The 18,379-nt window shown below is 40.5% G+C and overlaps 1 protein-coding gene and 1 pseudogene across 3 annotated transcripts in view; one reads left to right on the forward strand and one right to left on the reverse strand.

Moving 5' to 3' along the window:
- Positions 1 to 6,368: 6,368 nt before the first annotated feature.
- CERT1 (ceramide transporter 1) overlaps positions 6,369 to 18,379 on the reverse strand; it is a 150,024-nt gene continuing 138,013 nt past the window's right edge. For 2 of the 3 annotated variants that reach the window (XM_017848718.1, XM_017848720.1), the window contains 2 exons: positions 17,767 to 17,903; positions 9,318 to 12,394 (listed from right to left, as the gene is read on the reverse strand). In XM_017848718.1, coding sequence (XP_017704207.1) covers positions 17,776 to 17,903 — 128 coding nt within the window. In that variant the 3' untranslated portion in view covers positions 9,318 to 12,394; positions 17,767 to 17,775. Of the gene's footprint in view, positions 6,540 to 9,317; positions 12,395 to 17,766; positions 17,904 to 18,379 lie in introns of those variants that run through there. The other variant, XM_017848719.1, reaches the window with a different exon arrangement.
- LOC108513079 (40S ribosomal protein S26-like) lies at positions 12,418 to 13,555 on the forward strand (annotated as a pseudogene).

The following is an 18,379-nucleotide window of genomic DNA, read 5'->3' on the forward strand; positions in this document are numbered from 1 at the left end:
GCTTGTAAAGTCTGGTCATAGTAGTAACCTGTAATTCATGCGAGGAGTCACATGACCATTCTCAAACTCTAAAACATTGATAACAGTATTCTATTGCATTAAAATCAGCTTTCTTAGAGCGTTTGATTAGTTCAGATTTATGTCAACTAGGCATCTTTTGGATAGTGAGAGTGGGAGGGCTAGTTAAGGAGAAGAGGGGCAACCACAACCAAACAGCCATTGCAAGCATTTAAGCTGTGTGAGCTGAATTGGAGAGGGGAATTTGTACAGCTTAGTATAGCTGAGGATGGCCTCTTTAGAAATTATTGTGAGTCAGTAATTTACATCAGATGATTGACTACACATTTTTGTTGTAGTTAGAGGTAAAAAGGTATGTATGAGCCACTAAGAAAGAACCAAGGCCCAGATACTAGAGGATCAGTTTGTTTTTCTCTGAAATGACCTGTGGTCACCTGTATGCTCAGCCCTCTCCAGGGTGGAACAGGCTGGACAGAAGAGAGTGAAGGATCTTCAAGCCTGCTTTCTGCCTGGGTGATAAGCTGAGCAATGAGATGCATGTGGCAGAACAGGATGTTTGATTTCAGGAGACGATACAGGATTAAATCCAAGGGGCCCATCTCACACTGAAGGATCTGAGTTTAGATAAGAGGACAAAGAACAACAAAACACATCAATACCAATCTCCTGAGCATTATGTTCATTGTGGAGTTTTTTTTAATGACCGGTGTTTCTCGAAGTTTGCTCCTGTGCTAGGTAAGTCTTGAATTTATTAATTACTTTGCCCAGTTAGCAAAAATAATGGGTAACCTCTACACTGGAAGCCAAGAGAAGATGGCAGATGATTTAGTTTGCAATTATGTGTTTAAAGCTTAACGGATTGCATTTTTCATTTTGGTGTGCCTGGAACACAGCCCTCCTACCCCCCATCCCTGCTGTTGTTTTCCATCCTGCGCAAGTTTGAGAGCTGCGGGGGGAGGTATGGGCACTCTTGCATCAGGATGTGAGTTTTCTAACAGCTGCTCCCTAAGGCCAAAAGAAGAGCCTCACACTAACGCTGGGGTTAGGAGGCTGAATGCAAAAGATGGCTTTAATACTGTGTTCTCAAATGAGTGTGCATCCACCCAGAGGACCTGCTTCAACAGACTGCTGGGCCCCGCCCCAGCGATTTCCTATGCTCTTGTTCTGGGGTGGGGCCAGAACTTTGGCAGTTAACAGGTGCTGCTGCTGCACTAATAGGTTGGAATTTCAATATGAGGTACCTGGTGGGGCTGTGAATGAATGGTTTTACAAAACTGTTTATTCAGTAGCACAATGTTGGAAAACAGCCGCTGAGAGACCAAGTGTTGGCTAATAAAAATTCAATTGGAATTAACCCAAGAGAGATGTAATAACTAACTAGAAAATGTTACTTGGAGTTGGTGCTCCTCATACGCCCCCTTCCTGTCCCAGAACAACACTGAAGGTCTTCTCCACCTTTTCAACCTGTGGAGTGACTGCCCCAGAGAGAAGCACTTGCCACCACCTATTCCCTTCACCCTTCTCCTTGTTCCCTGCACCTTGCGGCAAAGGGCCAGATAGGGGGGAAAATGGAGCCCCTTTTAGAGGTATGTATCACTGTCCACTCCCCATCCTCACCCCGCCTGTACTATGAAGTTTGACTACTTTGAACTGTAGCGTTCCAGGATTGTAGCACTGGAGCAGGATTAGTCCCAGGCAACAGCATTCCAGTTGGCTAATTCTGAAGCCAGTTGGCAGGGAGCGTAAAAGTAGGAGGGCCTTGTGCCAGCTGCTAAGCATACAGGGTGTGTGTATGTGTGTGTCTGTGTGTGTGTGTGTCTGTGTGTGATGGAAAGCATCAGGAAGTAATCCAAACTAGAAGGGCTCCGGTCATCCCCCCTGTGTTGATTATGGAAGTACTTTGCTTTCATGTCACTTTGAAATTTGAAGTGGGCTGGAGTGGAGGTGGGGGGCAGTTGAGGGGGCAATTCTGTCTCCACTCTAAAATCAGCTGGGATTGTACTCAGTAGAAGCCTTGCACACAGTAAAGCGAATATAGAGCCTTGTTAGCCTTGCATGATGTGTGATGTTCTCTTGTAGCCCTGAAGCTCACAAAGGAATTAACAGAGGAGCCTCTACCTTCCTGCCCATTTCACTATCTAGACTTGGGCTATAACCGCAAAGGGCTCTTACAATGAAATCAAGCTTTGGTGCACTTCCTCAGTCTTTTCTCATCGAGGACATAACCTGTGAGCTCTCGTTCTTAAAACTTCATCCTCTAATAACAAAAGGTACTCAGATCTGTATGGAGAGCTCGCCTACCTCAGGCCAAGGCTCTTTCAACACATCTGGATGCTCTTACCCAGTGGTCCCCAACCTTTTTTGGCACCAGGGATTGGTTTTGTGGAAGACAATTTTTCTACAGATGGGATGGGGTTGGGAGGGTGATTTTGGGATGAAACTGTTCCACCTCAGATCAGGCATTAGATTCTCATGAGTGTGCAACCTATATCCCTCACATGCGGTTCCCAATAGGGTTCTTGCTCCTATGAGAATGTAATGCTGCTGCTGATCTGACAGGAGGCGGAGCTCAGGCTAATGCTCACTCTCCTGCTGCTCACCTCCTGCTGTGCGGCCTGGTTTCTAACAGGCCATGGACTAGTACCTTATTCAACTGTACAACAGTTAAATAACTGAGGTTTGCTGGTATAGCCAGGAGAATGGTAATTTTAAATGGAAAGTTCTTGGGGTAAAAGCCATTTTTAACTTGCTCAGGACAGCACTTACCTATGCCAGTAGAACTCAAACCTTGAACACCCCATCAGAAAAACTTTTGGAAACACACCTGCAATAATTTTTTGTTTTTTGAGACAGAGTCTCACTCTGTCACCCAGGCTGGAGTGCAGTGATGCAATCTCAGCTCACTGCAACCTCTGTCTCCCAGGTTCAAGTGATTCTCCTGCCTCAAGCCTCCCAAGTAGTTGGGATTACAGGCATGCACCACCACGCGTGGCTAATTTTTCTATTTTTAGTAGAGACGGAGTTTCACCATGTTGGCCAGGCTGTTAATATTTATTTCTTGAGGAATTACGTAATCAAACAAAAAATTAAATGATAAAAACATGTTTAAAAAAAAGCCAAAGATTTTTTAATTCTGTACTGCAGAGATAAATCCTGCCCACATTTTTCTCCAGACTGAGGTCTCTGGTGGGCAGGGACTATGTCTTTTCTTGTTACCTTCAACAAGTGCCTTACATTAAAAGGTCCTCTAAGTTTGTTGAATGGCCGAGGCAACAAATTAATACACTTAGCACTCATGCCAAACAGAAAACAGTCACAACAGAGGAAGGCAGTGTTGAGGGAGCTGGAAATCCAGAGACCTCCATTCCAGTCCTTGCTGTGAGACTTTATGCTATTCATTTCCTCTCTTGTCTTCAGTTTCCTTAATTGTGAAATGAGACAGTTGGATTCGCTGGCTTCTAAGAAGGTATCTAGCTCTACGTAGTCTATGAAATGCTATATTTATGGTGTCCTCATATAAACACAGAGTTTATCATCCAAAGATGGAAACATGATACATTTTTGTAGTGGATGATATGAATCTCATGTGTATTGATACTTCAGGGAAGAGCCCAGTACCTTCCACAGAGCACCACAGGGATTGTCAGCAGAGGTGACTCAGTCAATCTTTGTTTCCATCATCGCTCCTCAGCAGCTGCACAGCTAACTATCCATAACCCTTTGCAGCCCAGACCTGCTGTGGGCTGCCCGGCATTTATTTTGACTCTGCTCATCTGCCACTCTCTCTGGCTGGGAGAGTTGGCATCTCTTTATAAAGCTTAAGTCCTAGGGGAAAAGAAGATAATGGTGTTCCTTTTCCTGGATCTCATCCTTGCACCTTTTCATTGAAGTTAAAATCTCTTCTGCCCCTCCAGTTTCATTTGCTCCTTCTATTCACAACCTATCCATATATATTTTTTCACTTTTTTGCCACCGTAAACATACACTCTATTGAAACTGCTCTCTGACTTTAGGTGGGGCCTTGTGTTCTACTGGTCAGTTGAGTTGATAAGCTAGAGCCTAGCTCATTAGTAGAGCTTCTAGACTAATACAAGCAATATCGTAGTAGTTATATAATCCAAATACAAAGAAAAAGGACATACAATAGAACTGAATAGCAGTTGAGGGGGTTGATATAATTAAGTTCAGAAGTTGGGACCCTGAAGTAGGTTTTAGCTATTGACTAAGGGGAGGAGAGCAGGCATTTCCTTAGAAGGTAAGCATGGATTGCTGAGTGACACAGTAATCTACCTGGCTGTGACAATTTATCTGTATAGAGGACCAAGGAGAGTCAGGCTGGTAAGACAGATGGAGTAAAGCCAAACTACTAAAAGATGCCTTTGATATGAGACTGAAGTCAAGGAGTGTGGACTCACTCTTGGAGATAAGGGCACTATTGAAACATTTAGCAAGAGGCTCAGGCAGGACAATCGCTTGAACCCGGGAGGCAGAGTTTGCGGTGAGCCGAGATCACGCCATTGCACTCCAGCCTGGGCAACAAGAGCAAAACTCCATCTCAAATCAACAACAACAACAAAACCATCAGGCTGGGCACAGTGGCTTATGGTGTAATCCCAGCATTTTGGGAGGCTGAGGCTGGTGGATCACTTGAGGCCAGGAGTTCAAGACCAGCCTGGCCAACATGGAGAAACCCCCGTCTCTACTAAAAATAAAAAAATTAGTCTGGCATGGTGGTGCATGCCTTTAATCCCAGCTACTTGGGAGGCTGAGGCACGAGAACCACTTGAACCAGGGAGGCGGAGGTTGCAGTGGAAGATCACGCCTCCAGCCTGGATGACAAAGCGAGACTCTGCATCAAAAAAACAAAACCCAAATCATTTGACTTATTCCCTATTCAAATGAAACCAGGCAGCAAGACTCACAGATATTTCTAAAATGTGTACAATAATAATGTTCCAAAAAGTCCTTCAGTGTTTCCCATTGTTGGCAGAACAAAGATCAAACTTTATAGACTTCAAGGTTTTCTACCAACCGCCTGTGCCTCTCCCCTTAGTCTTCTCCCTTACTGGTTATGTCCTGGAGGTAGACTAAACCCCAGACAAGCCAAGCAACTTACAGTTCTGCTCAAAGCCCCTAAATGTTTGCAACTTGTCATTATTCCTGTCTCTTGCTCATCTTCCTACTTCTACCATTCAAAACCCAGCACCTAGCATGTATTTGTAGTTGTGTATTTCCTTAATATTTGCATAGTGCTTTAGAATACATTATCTTGCTCTTCCCCAAACAACCCTGTGATGCAGCCATAGTAGGTGGCTTTGTATAATTTTATAGAAGATTACAATAGACTTAGACACATTAAAATGATTTGCCCAAGATAAAAGCTGTTCAAGTGAGAGAGCAAGAGAACCTCTGGTCTTCCTAAGTCTCATTCTTTCTCAGTATGTTGAATACATGGTACCAGGGACTTGGAAATCTCCTTAGAAATAACAACAACAAAAAAAACCTACTGGATGCTAGGAATGAAAAGTGAGTCACAGACTATAAATTGTAGTTTTAAATTAAAATGAATACCATTAATGTGGTGCTATCAATGTACAGAGGCTGGTGAACTTAAAACACAGCAACAACCAATTTCCTATCTACCTTTTGAGAACTGAGAACCAAGAATTAAACACTTTTGTACATCTCAAATGTGGCCAAGTCACAATGTAAGTTCAATGTACCTTATTCAAATGCTTCTGATCTCAAAGCCTATTTCCTTTCTTTTTTTGAGAGTCTCGCCCCGTCGCCCAGGCTGGAGTACAATGGTGCAATCTTGGCTCATTGTAACCTCTGCCTCCTGGGTTCAAACAATTCTCCTGCCTTAGCCTCCCGAGTAGCTGGGATTACAGTGCCCACCACCAGGCCCAGCTAACTTTTGTATTTTTAGTAGAGACCGGGGGGGGGGGGGGTTTCACCATGTTGGCCAGGCTGGTCTCGAACTCCTGACCTCTTGGCCTCCCAAAGTGCTGGGATTACAGGTGTGAGCCACCATGCCTGGCCCAGCCTATTTCCTTTAACTTTGGATACATTTCTTAAAAGCTTGGTTATGACAAAAACAGTGAAGGCTACATGCTGGTTATTGCTGTATCTCCAATCCTTGGCATGTAGTAGGAGTTCAATAAATTCTTGTTTTGGGAACTGTTTTTAGGGTGCTGGGGAATTACTGATATCCAATTTGCTAAAGTGTTTTGTACACTGACTACACCTTGATTTAGCTGCTGCACACAGATTCCCTGCTGCTGGACCCAGTTACCATTTAAACCTCTCAATCCTAACAATAATACAGAAAAGAACCACAGTAAACCAAGTTGCAGTGAATCCAAAGCTTGGTTTATTTCCTCAGTGATCATTCTGTGGTAGGCAGCCAACAAAACAGTGATAGTTATATTGCAGCTCATCCTTGGGTTGAAAATCTGGGATAAAATCCTTGGGCTTGTTTGTAGTAGTGTTTTATGACTCAGTTTCCTGTTTCATCTGAGCTGGAGGACAGGAAGAAAGTTTAAGCACCAAATCGTGATCAAATTTCATCTTTACTGACCTCCTTTCTGTATCTGGTGGGATTTTATAAGACACATCGTTACAAAAGCCCCTTGTGATGGGACTACATATTGATAAGCCCCACTGTTAAGTTGAAAATAAGTTAAAATAATGGCCGGGCGCGGTGGCTCAAGCCTGTAATCCTAGCACTTTGGAAGGCCGAGACGGGCGGATAGCGAGGTCAGGAGATCGAGACCATCCTGGCTAACACGGTGAAACCCCGTCTCTACTAAAAACTACAAAAAACTAGCCGGGCGAGGTGGCGGCGCCTGTAGTCCCAGCTACCTGGGAGGCTGAGGCAGGAGAATGGCGTAAACCCGGGAGGCGGAGCTTGCAGTGAGCTGAGATCCGGCCACTGCACTCCAGCCTGGGTGACAGAGCGAGACTCCGTCTCAAAAAAAAGAAAAAAAAAAAAAAAAAAAAAAAAAAAAAAAAAAAAAGAAAATAAGTTAAAATAATAACGCATTTTCGACAGAAGCACCTCGACTTATGATGTGGTTATGTACTGATAAGCCCATTGCAAGTTGAAAATACCGTAAGCTGAAAATTTTTTTTTTGAGACGGAGTCTTGCTGTGTCACCCAGGCTGGAGTGCAGTGGTACAGTCTCAGCTCACTGCAACTTCCACCTCCCGGGATCAAGCAATTCTCCTGCCTCAGCCTCCTGAGTAGCTGGGATTACAGGTGTGTGCCACCACACCCAGCTAACTTTTTTATTTTTAGTAGAGACAGGGTTTCATCATGTTGGACAGGCTGGTCTCCAACTCCTGAGTTCAGGCGATCCACCCACCTCAGTCTCCCAAAGTTCTGGGATTACAGGTGTGAGCCACTGCTCCTGGCTGAAAATGTACTTTTGACTTACAGTATTTTCTGTATATGATTGGTTTATTGGAACACAGCTCCATGGCAAGTTGGAGTGTACTGTATTTGTAGTGCTTTGCATAAAGTCAAACAACCATAAATCGAACCATTGTTAAGGAACCACGTGTATCTTGAATTTTGTGAAGCCAATATTGAAGTGTGGGACTAAGACCCATACACCAAAATTGCTAGTCTTCAAGCATGTTGGTTCTTTCCAGTCCATCAAACACTATATTCTAGATATTACACATAGCCATTAAAAAGTAAAGTCTAATGGGAAGAAAACAAACTTGAGTCCATCAGTAGGTCTGGAACCCCAACCTGTTCCCTCATCTGTAAAAGAGGGCTGGTACCACCCATCACCACTATCACCTCACTGGACTGCTGAGTGGGGAGAAGTCAGAAAAAGCAGGCACAGTGCCTGGTACAGACACGTCGGAGATCCCCTCACACAACACCTCAACCACAGAGCCTGGGTGACAGGAAAACCGTGGTTTGGCATCTTCTAATAACTTCAGAGATATTAAAGATTTGTTCTAGTACTAACCTCACAGAACTCTATACAAAGAATGAAGAGGCCAAATAAAGTAGTTTCACTTATGATATTTGTGCAAGGCTATTCAAAGGATACAGATGTGGAAAGTTCACAGAAAATGTGTCTTAATAGGCAGACAATGTACATGATAGTATGAACCCTGTAGTAACCAAGTTCAAATAATGACAAGAAAATCTGGAAGAGCCTATAAAAGCAACCCCATTTGAAACTGCTAGTTACAACTACACCTTACTTGCAGGTTATATTCCAAAGTCAAGCCTAAAGCAAAAACTGCAGTTAAAACTGCCCTAGAAAATCCCTCTAGGAATGAGGACCACATATTTCTCTGTCAACAAATTCAACACAAGTCAGATTTTCCCTCCAGCATCCCACCAGATTAAGTAGTTGGTTTTTATTTACAGATCACATTGTTTGGATGTCATGTATTTTTGAACACTAGGAAAGAAATATGCTCAGTGCCTTTCAATATGAATCCACTGGCTGAGTGAACTGCAAGTTCACACTTCCCATTTCATGGGTGTTCTAGGGCATAAATTCTGAGTGCAACAAGTGGAGCTGAGATTATTTAAATGAGATTTAAATAAATGAGATGATTTATGGTTAAGTGCATACAGATCAATTACAAAATAAGTGTGTATCATTCGCCAGCACTGTGCTTCCATTTTAGAAACACCCAAGTGAATATGGCTTCTCTAGCAATCTTTTAAAACTTCTGGACGTGATCCACAGTAAGAAATTCATTGTAAACTGTAACCCACTACACACATATGTATAATACATATGACAAAATACATACAAAGTATTTATTACATGTCATATACTTGATATATTCCACTGTTATATTTTGTTAAAAAAAAAAAAAATTGGGCTGGGCAGTGGCTCATGCCTGTAATCCCAGCACTTTGGGAGGCCCAGGCTGGTGGATCATCTGAGGTCAGGAGTTCGACACCAACCTGGCCAACATGGCAAAACCCTGTCTCTACTAAAAATACAAAAAGTAGCCGGACGTAGTGCCTCACGCCTGTAATCACAGCCACTTGGGAGGCTGAGGCACAAGAATCACTTGAACCTGCGAGATGGAGGTTGCAGTAAGCCAAGATCGTGCCACTGCACTCAAAGCCTGGGTGACAGAGCAAGACTCTGTCTCAAAAGAATAAAACAAAATAAAAATGTCGGCTGCAACTCTGTGTTTTCTTGATCCCAGTGATCCCTAACTGGGTTACAGGAAGAACACTGAATTTCAAGCTCTTAGCTACTCAGAGTAGGGCAATATCTCAGGGTTAAGGAAAACAAATCAAGCCAGCATATTTGTCCATAATATTTTAATACTTTTCCACTTTAAATACTGGTTTTAATTTTGTGATTGTAACATGGAAGATCCAACTTTATTATGTTTAAAAAACATCATCAGGATCATAAAGCTATTATAGAAGTTACTCTACACACTCCCAAGGTACTTTAAAATGATTATGTTTTCAGTCTGTAGATGAACCATGACAAAATCCAAATACATCGTCTGTACAACTCGGACTAAATACTGGTGAAAAGTGTTTAACTGGACAAATAACTGATCAGCTTAAAGATAACCAGCACAATTTCACAAGAGAACCAGCTCAGCCCAACTAAAAATTTCTTAATAGCAGTTGACAGTGACGTTGTATTAGGTGTATAAATTAGTTGATGAAACTGAACAAAGAGAAAATCCATTCCTCCTTTTCCTTATTTTGCCTTCTTACACCTCCCTTGCAGATAAAACCCTCCTTTGGTTTAGTTACCCCTGTGGCAATACCAAACCAAGTACTGCAGTGATCATCCTCTACCTCAAAACGAGGAGTCCTGAATTCCAGCTGAAACACTGTGCTCTCTTGTCCTGTGCAGCGGCAGTCAGGGATAACACCCCACATCACCAATATATTTCAAGTTTCTAACATAGCACAAAAGATAAACTGAGTAGAAAAGAGAGTAAAGGGTAGTTTTTTCTTTTGGTTTGGGGGAAGACAAATATCTGTAGATGAGAAAACATGAATATTCAGGATGTAGGAATCAGCTTAATGAAAATAATTCTAGAGGATCTAAATGTTGTCCAGAAGGCCAGTACCTCTCCAAATTCTGACCTCTTTTGGACTCTTTCCATATTCACCAATTTATTTCTCAATCTGATTGGGTGGGATTAACTCTAGTGAAGTACAAGTGCAGTTATCTAAAGGTAAAATGTTATCTTTTCTTTTAATACAAATATTTTAGTGTAATCATTTTATTTACAGAATCAATTGCAAAAGTATATCATCACATTTAGTCCAAATGCAACTAGTGATAGATTTAGATATTGCTTTGTAAACTTTCCATACTTCTGTAAAATAAAGCTATCCAATTTAGTAATGAAAGAGTTAACTGTCTGTGTTCATGACAGTTACCAGAAATGGCAAACAGAGAAACATTTGTAGTGAGCATACAGAATTTTTTTGAAGATTCTTATCAGTGGCTATGGTGAATAAACCTGCCCTCCCCAACCCTCCCATTCTCCCATCCCAGCCCCATAACCCACAGCTGATTGTAAAATAAAATACACATTTGAGGTATAAACTTTTCTTTTTTAAACATCACAATATAAAATGTTAACTGGTGATGTAGTAAACCAACATGATAATTTGTCTTATTTGCCTTACTAGCATTACCACCATATAGGCACTTTTCCACGTAGTCAAATTATGAACAGCATTTTTCTATAAGGCATATTCCATGCACATCATTTACAGATAGGTAAATTAAAAAATAGAAAAGATTATGGAGCGTGAAATCTGCGTGCATGTAATGTAAGCATATGTTTTATATGTATTTTTCTCTCTGTACAGAATAATAAATATCACTATATCTGATGCAAGTAATTCACTTCCAGGATTGTGCATATTAAGCGATCAGACTAATCCCATCATTAAATTATTATCTTGCACTTATCATTAAGACTCCATTACCATGTATGTGATATATACAGGAAATGTTCCATGTGACATAACTTTCTGCTTTACAAAATGGGTCCAATTTCTGTGTTTTTACAGAGCTGAACAAGTCAGCAAAGCATCTACAAAATGCCTCTGATTTGTATAAATACACTGGTGTGTAAACACAATGAAGATTTTGAAGTGGGCAGTCATTTCAACTTCAGTGAGTACTATTCCTTGCCTCATCTCCATGCTTCAATGTTGTTCACAGGACTTAAACTGAAAAAGGTATTTTACATTTTAAGTTCATATAGCAACAAAGAAACTCATTTCAGTTTGAATCATGTGGAATCTTTACTGCTCTGCTGAAGTTTCTGATCAAGAGGCAGAGAGGCACTGCTCACATTTTCCATGTATACTTTGCAACCTATCTTTTAAACTGACCCAAACTGGAAGAACAAACATATATACCCGTTACTGAATACCAGAAATATTGAATTAAATGTCAAACTCAGTCTGATTTGCTTTAAACAAGTTATACCATATACTATCTTAGAAATTTAAAGAAAACATGAACTTATCTTGACCATTTTCCAGAAAGTAGTCTATACCAACAAGATTTGTACGGATATTTCTGTTTGGAGACAGGCAGAACCAATTTAGGGCTTACCAAATTGTGTTTGTAATAAACTGAAAAAAATATCTAGCACACAGTACACAACTAAAAAATATAATAGAAATATAAAGATATCTGGGGGAAGAAATAAAGCTTTTCACTTTCTCCATCAGAACCAAGGTTCTTCATGGGAGTAAGACTATAGAAAAGGCAAAATCACAGGTTATTGACAGCCCTCAGTTATTAAGAGACACACGACAACATGAATCATTATAGAAATCAGCAGCAACGAATTCTATGATTATACAAAGCAAAAAAGTCAAAAAATTCTGGACACAGATTTGACTGTAGGCCTGAAAAAAGAACCTCATCCAGATATTTGCTGCACAGAAAGCACATGCCCCATGTGCGTTCAACTTTTGTGCTTTTCTTTTGTGCACAAAACCTGATACAACAGAGGATCTTAGGCCGGACCATAGTAAATTAAAAATTCTGGAAAAGTATCCAAAAATTAAAGCATCAATTCCTAGTTGTGATTCAAAGTTGATTTTTTTTTCTCTTCTAGGAGCAAGCAAATAAAAATATAGCCATATACATGTAATTTTACATGTATTTATAGTTATATGCTGAGCAAGGAGATCTAGCAGGAGATAGCTAGTGTTAGATGTTCAGCTTTGCTATTGCAGTATTTTGTCATTTTTGTACACAAGGCCAAGGTCTTGGGCCACAGACAAGGCTATAGATCCTACGTTCCAGCTTAGAGCATTCAGCTTTTTTTTTTTCTTTTTTTCTCCAACATGGAATGTCACACAGCCTTGCTTCAGTCACTGAAGGAAAAAAAAAAGACAAGTAAAAAACTCAGCAGTATGTTTGTTACTAACAGCTGCAAGACTACTAGAACAGAGTTCGCCCACTCTCCATATTCATGGAATGCACAGAATCTCTATTAAAATTTATCATTATGAATGCAAAATTATTAACCTTACAAATTTGAACTTATCCTATCAGCAAGGAATCGAAGGTATATGGAATTTTTCAAAAGTTAGGGGAATAGTCCTCTCTATGGTCTGGGCCTCCAAGATGACAAAGAAAAGAAGGAACAATGGTTGTGCCAAAAAGGGCCGCTGCCACGTGCAGCCTGTTTGCTGCACCAACTGTGCCCTATGCGTGCCCAAGGACAAGGCCATTAAGAAATTTGTCATTTGATACACAGTGAAGGCCACAGCAGTCAGGGACATTTCCGAAGCAAGCGTCTTCGATGCCTATGTGCTTCCCAAGCTGTATGTGAAGCTACATCACTGTGTGAGTTGTGCAATTCACAACAAAGTAGTCAGGAATCGATCTCGTGAAGGAGAAGAATCAAACACCTCCGCCCCAATTTAGATCGCGGGTGCTGCCCCTTGACCCCCACCAAAGCCCATGTAAGGAGCTGTGTCCTTAAAGACTGAAGATGGACTATTCTCTGGAGAAAAATAAAATGGAAAGTGTACTTAATACTGCACGCTGAGTGTATTTGTGCCACATAGGGTGAGAATTTTTTGTGTGTGTCAGACCAAGTGTGAAGTGACACAGTGTATTTTCATGAGGGAGAAAGCTTATTCATGTAAATCAAATCTTAATTGTTTGTAGTCACATCCTTGGCCTCACAATTTGCATAGGTGTGTGAAATAAAGGGGGTTTAGGCATCTGGAAAAAAAAAAAAAGGGCAATAGAGGCAAGCAGAGGGGATCAGTGAAAGGTCTCCTGATTTTACCCCACAACATGGCATTTCTTTTCTCTTAGCCTGCAATAAAATTATGACATACAATACTATTTATCAAGAATTTTAAAAATGTATTCAAGCTATGAGAGAGATGCTTGCCTTATTTAATCAACAAACATGCTCCGACCTCTTTGTCAAATGAGTTTAAAAGTTTTTACTGGCTGGGCTAGTGGCCCACACCTGTAATCTCAGCACTTTGGGAGGTTGAGGCAGGCAGATTGCTTGAGCTCAGGAGTTTGAGACCAGCCTGGGAAACATGGTGAAACCCCAACTCTACTAAAAGTACAAAAAATTAGCCGGGCATGGTGGTGTGTGCCTGTAGTCCCAGCTACTCAGGAGGCTGAGGTAGGAGGAACACCTGAGCTTGGGAAGTTGAGGCTGCAGTGAGCTGAGATTGCTCCAGTGCACTCCAGCCTGGGCGACAGGAGTGAGACGCTGTCTTAAAAAAAAAAAATCTATCTATCTATCTATCTATCTATCTATCTATCTATCTATCTATCTATCTATCTAGTTTTTACTGTTAAACAACTTTGGATCTTATTAACTCTTTACAGAACTTTCTCTAAAGGTGATATACACACTATTTAATGTTACTATTTTTTCCATCACTAAAATTAAGAATGTTCGCTTTCCTAGGGTTTCAATGCTGGGTTTGACTTCATACATTTATCTTCCATAATTATTGTAAAAAAAAAAATCATGTTACAGTAACAAAGATTTTTTCACATTAAGGTTTGAATTTGGATCTTTGTTACAAAGAAGCTCAATCTGGACTCAAAAAGCCAGATTTGAGTTTGGGTCAATGAATCTTTTCAGTTGTATCTTTGCACACATATACACGTATCCACAAACAATAGACCTCTCTTCCCCAGAGATGTTTTTAAGATTCCAAGCTCCTCCCTCCTAGGTCCATAAATGAAAAATCTGTGCACATATACATGCACACACACAGACAGTCAGTAAAACATTGCTCTAAATCCAACAGCCTAGATGCAAATGCTGCTAATATCCTACCATGTTATCTTTCAAATGTTTCAAAAAGTTATTCTTCTCAAATATAATTGAGAGCATGTTTTACACAGAACTGCATTCTGATTTCTTTTGCTTTAATACAAAGTTGTATTTTCTGTCTTGCTTAGTTGAATATCTGAGCCCCTTTGGTAAGGAAGTCATATAAAGCATCAAGAGGCAGGCTGCTTCAGTGAGGTCATGGTGAAGAAGAGAGAAGACAGATAGAGTGAAACAAAATCTGGTCTTGGATCGAGTGAAACAGCACCACTTTAAAAACCTAGTGGCCATGGCAAAGAGACATATCGCTAAGCAGGGTGATAAGCCTGTTGCTGTCACGTGCCATCAGTTTTCTGGTTTATTTGATAAATATGGCACAGACACAGAAACAATAAGAAGTAATGCATCCAGATCTAGCTATAACAATTCTAAAGTACAAGATACTATAAAAATTGTGAGCACACTTAATGCAGTGCACATGTGCCTGAAGAGAGACTCTCTAAAGAGTCAGGCTATATTACAAAACACCAATCATTCAGGTAAGAAAGACTGGAATCTGTTTAGTATTTTCAAATACCCTTTTTCCTGGGAAAAAGCTAAATAAGACATCAATGTAATATACCTTATGTTAGTATGGGATATTAGTATTGGACAATAAATTTAGCCTTTGCATTTTTTTTTAAAAGAAAGACATACTATAAACATCATTAGAAATCAGATTTAACATTATTTCATTATATAATTGACTATTATTTTTAGCTAAAGAAAAGGACTCAAGAATATACATTTCTCAGCCAATTACTTAACATTCAGTATAGGTGAGAATGAGAGGATATTCACGTGTTACTGCTTACCATTTGTGTATCACAATTGGCAATACCTACTAATATTTTAAATGTTATTACAAAATAGAATTTATAGAAATAGTATTATACAAAAGATTCTCAATGGACCAAAGCAGGCTTAAACTCGGTCATAAGAAGAGGAATACAATTAAAACTACCCTGACAGAGTATTTTTCACCTAATGAGTTGGGGAAGTTATAAAGTTTTGTTTTACACATTGTATGAAAAATTATGGGACACAGGCACTGCAATTCATTATTGCTGTTGAGATGGTCAATTACTATAACCTCTATGAAAAGTAGTATCTAAATTATAAATGCACAAACCCCTAGCAGGGCCAGTAGTACCACATCTATTAATTTTTCCCACATATAAACTTGCAAGTACAAAATGACATATGGATACAATTATAACACTGTTCTAGCAAAAACTGGAAACTGTAATATTCACCAATGCAGAACTGATTAAATAAATTATGTATATCTATACAATGGACTACTGTATAACCATCAAAATGAGGAAGCTCCTTATAAATATGTGAGACCTTCAAGATAAAATGCAAATGTAAGATGTTGAATAGCGTTTACAGTATGCTGCTGCTTCTCTAACAACAAAAAAAAGTGTATGTGTGTAGAATTTACACTAGTATTTGTTCATTCAAGCATTAAAAACTTTCTGGAAGAAACTAGTAATAGCATATAGTAATAGTTAATAGTATATGGCGTATGCAAGACGGGGTAAATTTTACTGTGTAACTTTTTCATACTTCTTTTTTGTTTGTTTTTTGAGATGGAGTCTCGCTCTGCCGCCCAGGCTGGAGTGCAGTGGCCGAATTTCACCTCACTGCAAGCTCCGCTTCCCGGGTTTATGCCATTCTCCTCCCTCAGCCTCCCGAGTAGCTGGGACTACAGCTGCCTGCCACTTCGCCCGGCTAGTTTTTTGTATTTTTTAGTAGAGACGGGGTTTCACTGGGTTAGCCAGGATGGTCTCGATCTCCTGACCTCGTGATCCGCCCGTCTCAGAACTTTTTCATACTTCTGACTTTTTTTTTTTTAAGAGACATTACCTGTCCAGGCTGGAGTACAGTCGTATAACCACAGCTCACTGCAGCCTAAAACTCCCGGAGAAAGCAATATTCCTGCTTCAGCCTCCCAAGTAACTAGGACTATACATGTATGCCACCACGCCTAATTTTTTTTTTGTCAAGATGTAACCTTGCTGTGTTACCCAGGCTAGACTTGAACTCCTGGCCTCAAGCCATTCTCCCACCTTGGTCTCCCAAAAAGTGATGGGATTACAGGTGTGACCCACTGTGCCTGGTCACTTTTGACTTTTAATCATGTTAATGTATCACTTACTTTAAAAAGTTAAAGATTCTGGGCCGGGCGCAGTGGCTCACGCCTGTAAACCCAGCAATTTGGGAGGCCCAGAAGAGCATGTCACCTGAGGTCAGAGTTCGAGACCAGCCTGGCCAACACGGCGAAACCCTGTCTCTACTAAAAATACAAAAATAGGCTGGGCATGGTGGTGGACGCCTGTAATCCCAGCTACTCAGGAGGCTGAGGCAGGAGAATCACTTGAACCTGGGAGGCAGAGGTTGCAGTGAGCCGAGATTATGCCACTGCACCCCAGCCTGGGCAGCAAGAGAGAAACTTTGTCTCAACAACAACAAAAAAGGTTAAAGATTCTACCTCTTTGCATAGAGGCGTTCAGTGCTGTACTGGTTGACAGTAAGAATACGGAACCAACTCAGACATTAACGTGGGACTAGTTAATAAATTCTGCAACATGCATGTAACAGATGTTAAAAGAATGAGATGTTTTACACATCTGATGTCTTAAAAAAAAAGATAGTCAAGATACATTGTTAAGTGAAAAAAAAGCAGGCTATAAAACAAGAATTTTGTTGTAATAGTCAGTATAAACATTTTAACTCTCAAAAATATGTCAGTACATACAAAGAAAAATCTGGAAGATTATACAACAAAAATAACAGTTTCTAGGAAGGGAAAGAATACATACAGAAGTTTGCCCTTCTGCAATTCTACAGTTCTATAATATCAAAATTTCTTTACATAAGCATTAGAAGAAAAAGGAAACAATAAAAAAATTAAGTTTTAAAGGCTATAAACTACAATTCCCAAGGCCAGGCATGGTGGCTCATGTCTGTAATCCCAGCACTTTGGGAGACTGAGGCAGGATGATTGTTTGAGGCCAGAAGTTCAAGACCAACTTGGGTAACATAGCAAGACCCCTATCTCGACAAAAAATAAAAACTTAGCTGAGCGTGGTGGCACATGCCTGTGGGGACTCCCAGCTACTGGGAAGGCTGAGATGAGAGGATCGCTTGATGCCAGAGGTCGAGGTTGCAGTGAGCTGTGATGATGTCACTGCACTCCAGCTTAGGCAACAGAGCAAGACCCTGTTTAAAACAACAATGACAACAACAAAAACCAACGAAATAATACTCTATAGAGGAACATCAAAAAACACAGCAAATACTTTCAACAACTAAATTTTAGTATCGACAGAGTCATATTAGTCAAAGTTAAAAAAAAAAAAGATAAAACATATCTTCTAGTACCTGTTAATACTAGAACAAAATAGGCTTTCCTGCAGTTTTTTCTTGGACGTAAGAAGTAAAACGTTTTAGAAATTTAGGATACTCTCGCTTTGCCACTGCCCTTAACACTGAGGCTGGTGCCCATCCTCCAGGGTTCACTGTAAGATAAAGGAAAATTAAAATGTATTAAGATACAATTCTCCAAACATATGTGAAGCACTTCATTTGTTCCCTTGCTTTTAAAATATTCCTCACATTGGACCAATTCGCATCTTCTTTTTTTCTTTTTTCTTTTCGAGACAGAGTCTCGCTCTGTTGCCAGGGTGGAGTGCAGTGGCATGATCTTGGCTCACTGCAACCTCCGCTTCCCGGGTTCAAGTGATTCTCCTGCCTCAGCCTCCTGAGTAGCTGGGATTACAGGTGCACGCCACCATGCCCAGCTAATTTTTGTATTTTTAGAAGAGACAGGGTTTCACCATGTTGGCCAGGATGGTCTCGAACTCTTGACCTCATGATCCGACCGTCTCAGCCTCCCAAGGTGCTGGGATTACAGGCATAAGTCACTGTACCCGGCCGGACTAATTAGCATTTTTTAAGTCCCAACCTTTCATTCCTTAACACTATCCATCAGACA

Source organism: Rhinopithecus bieti, unplaced genomic scaffold (genome assembly GCF_001698545.2).
Source record: "Rhinopithecus bieti isolate Rb0 unplaced genomic scaffold, ASM169854v2 scaffold_30918, whole genome shotgun sequence".
NCBI lineage: Eukaryota > Metazoa > Chordata > Mammalia > Primates > Cercopithecidae > Rhinopithecus > Rhinopithecus bieti.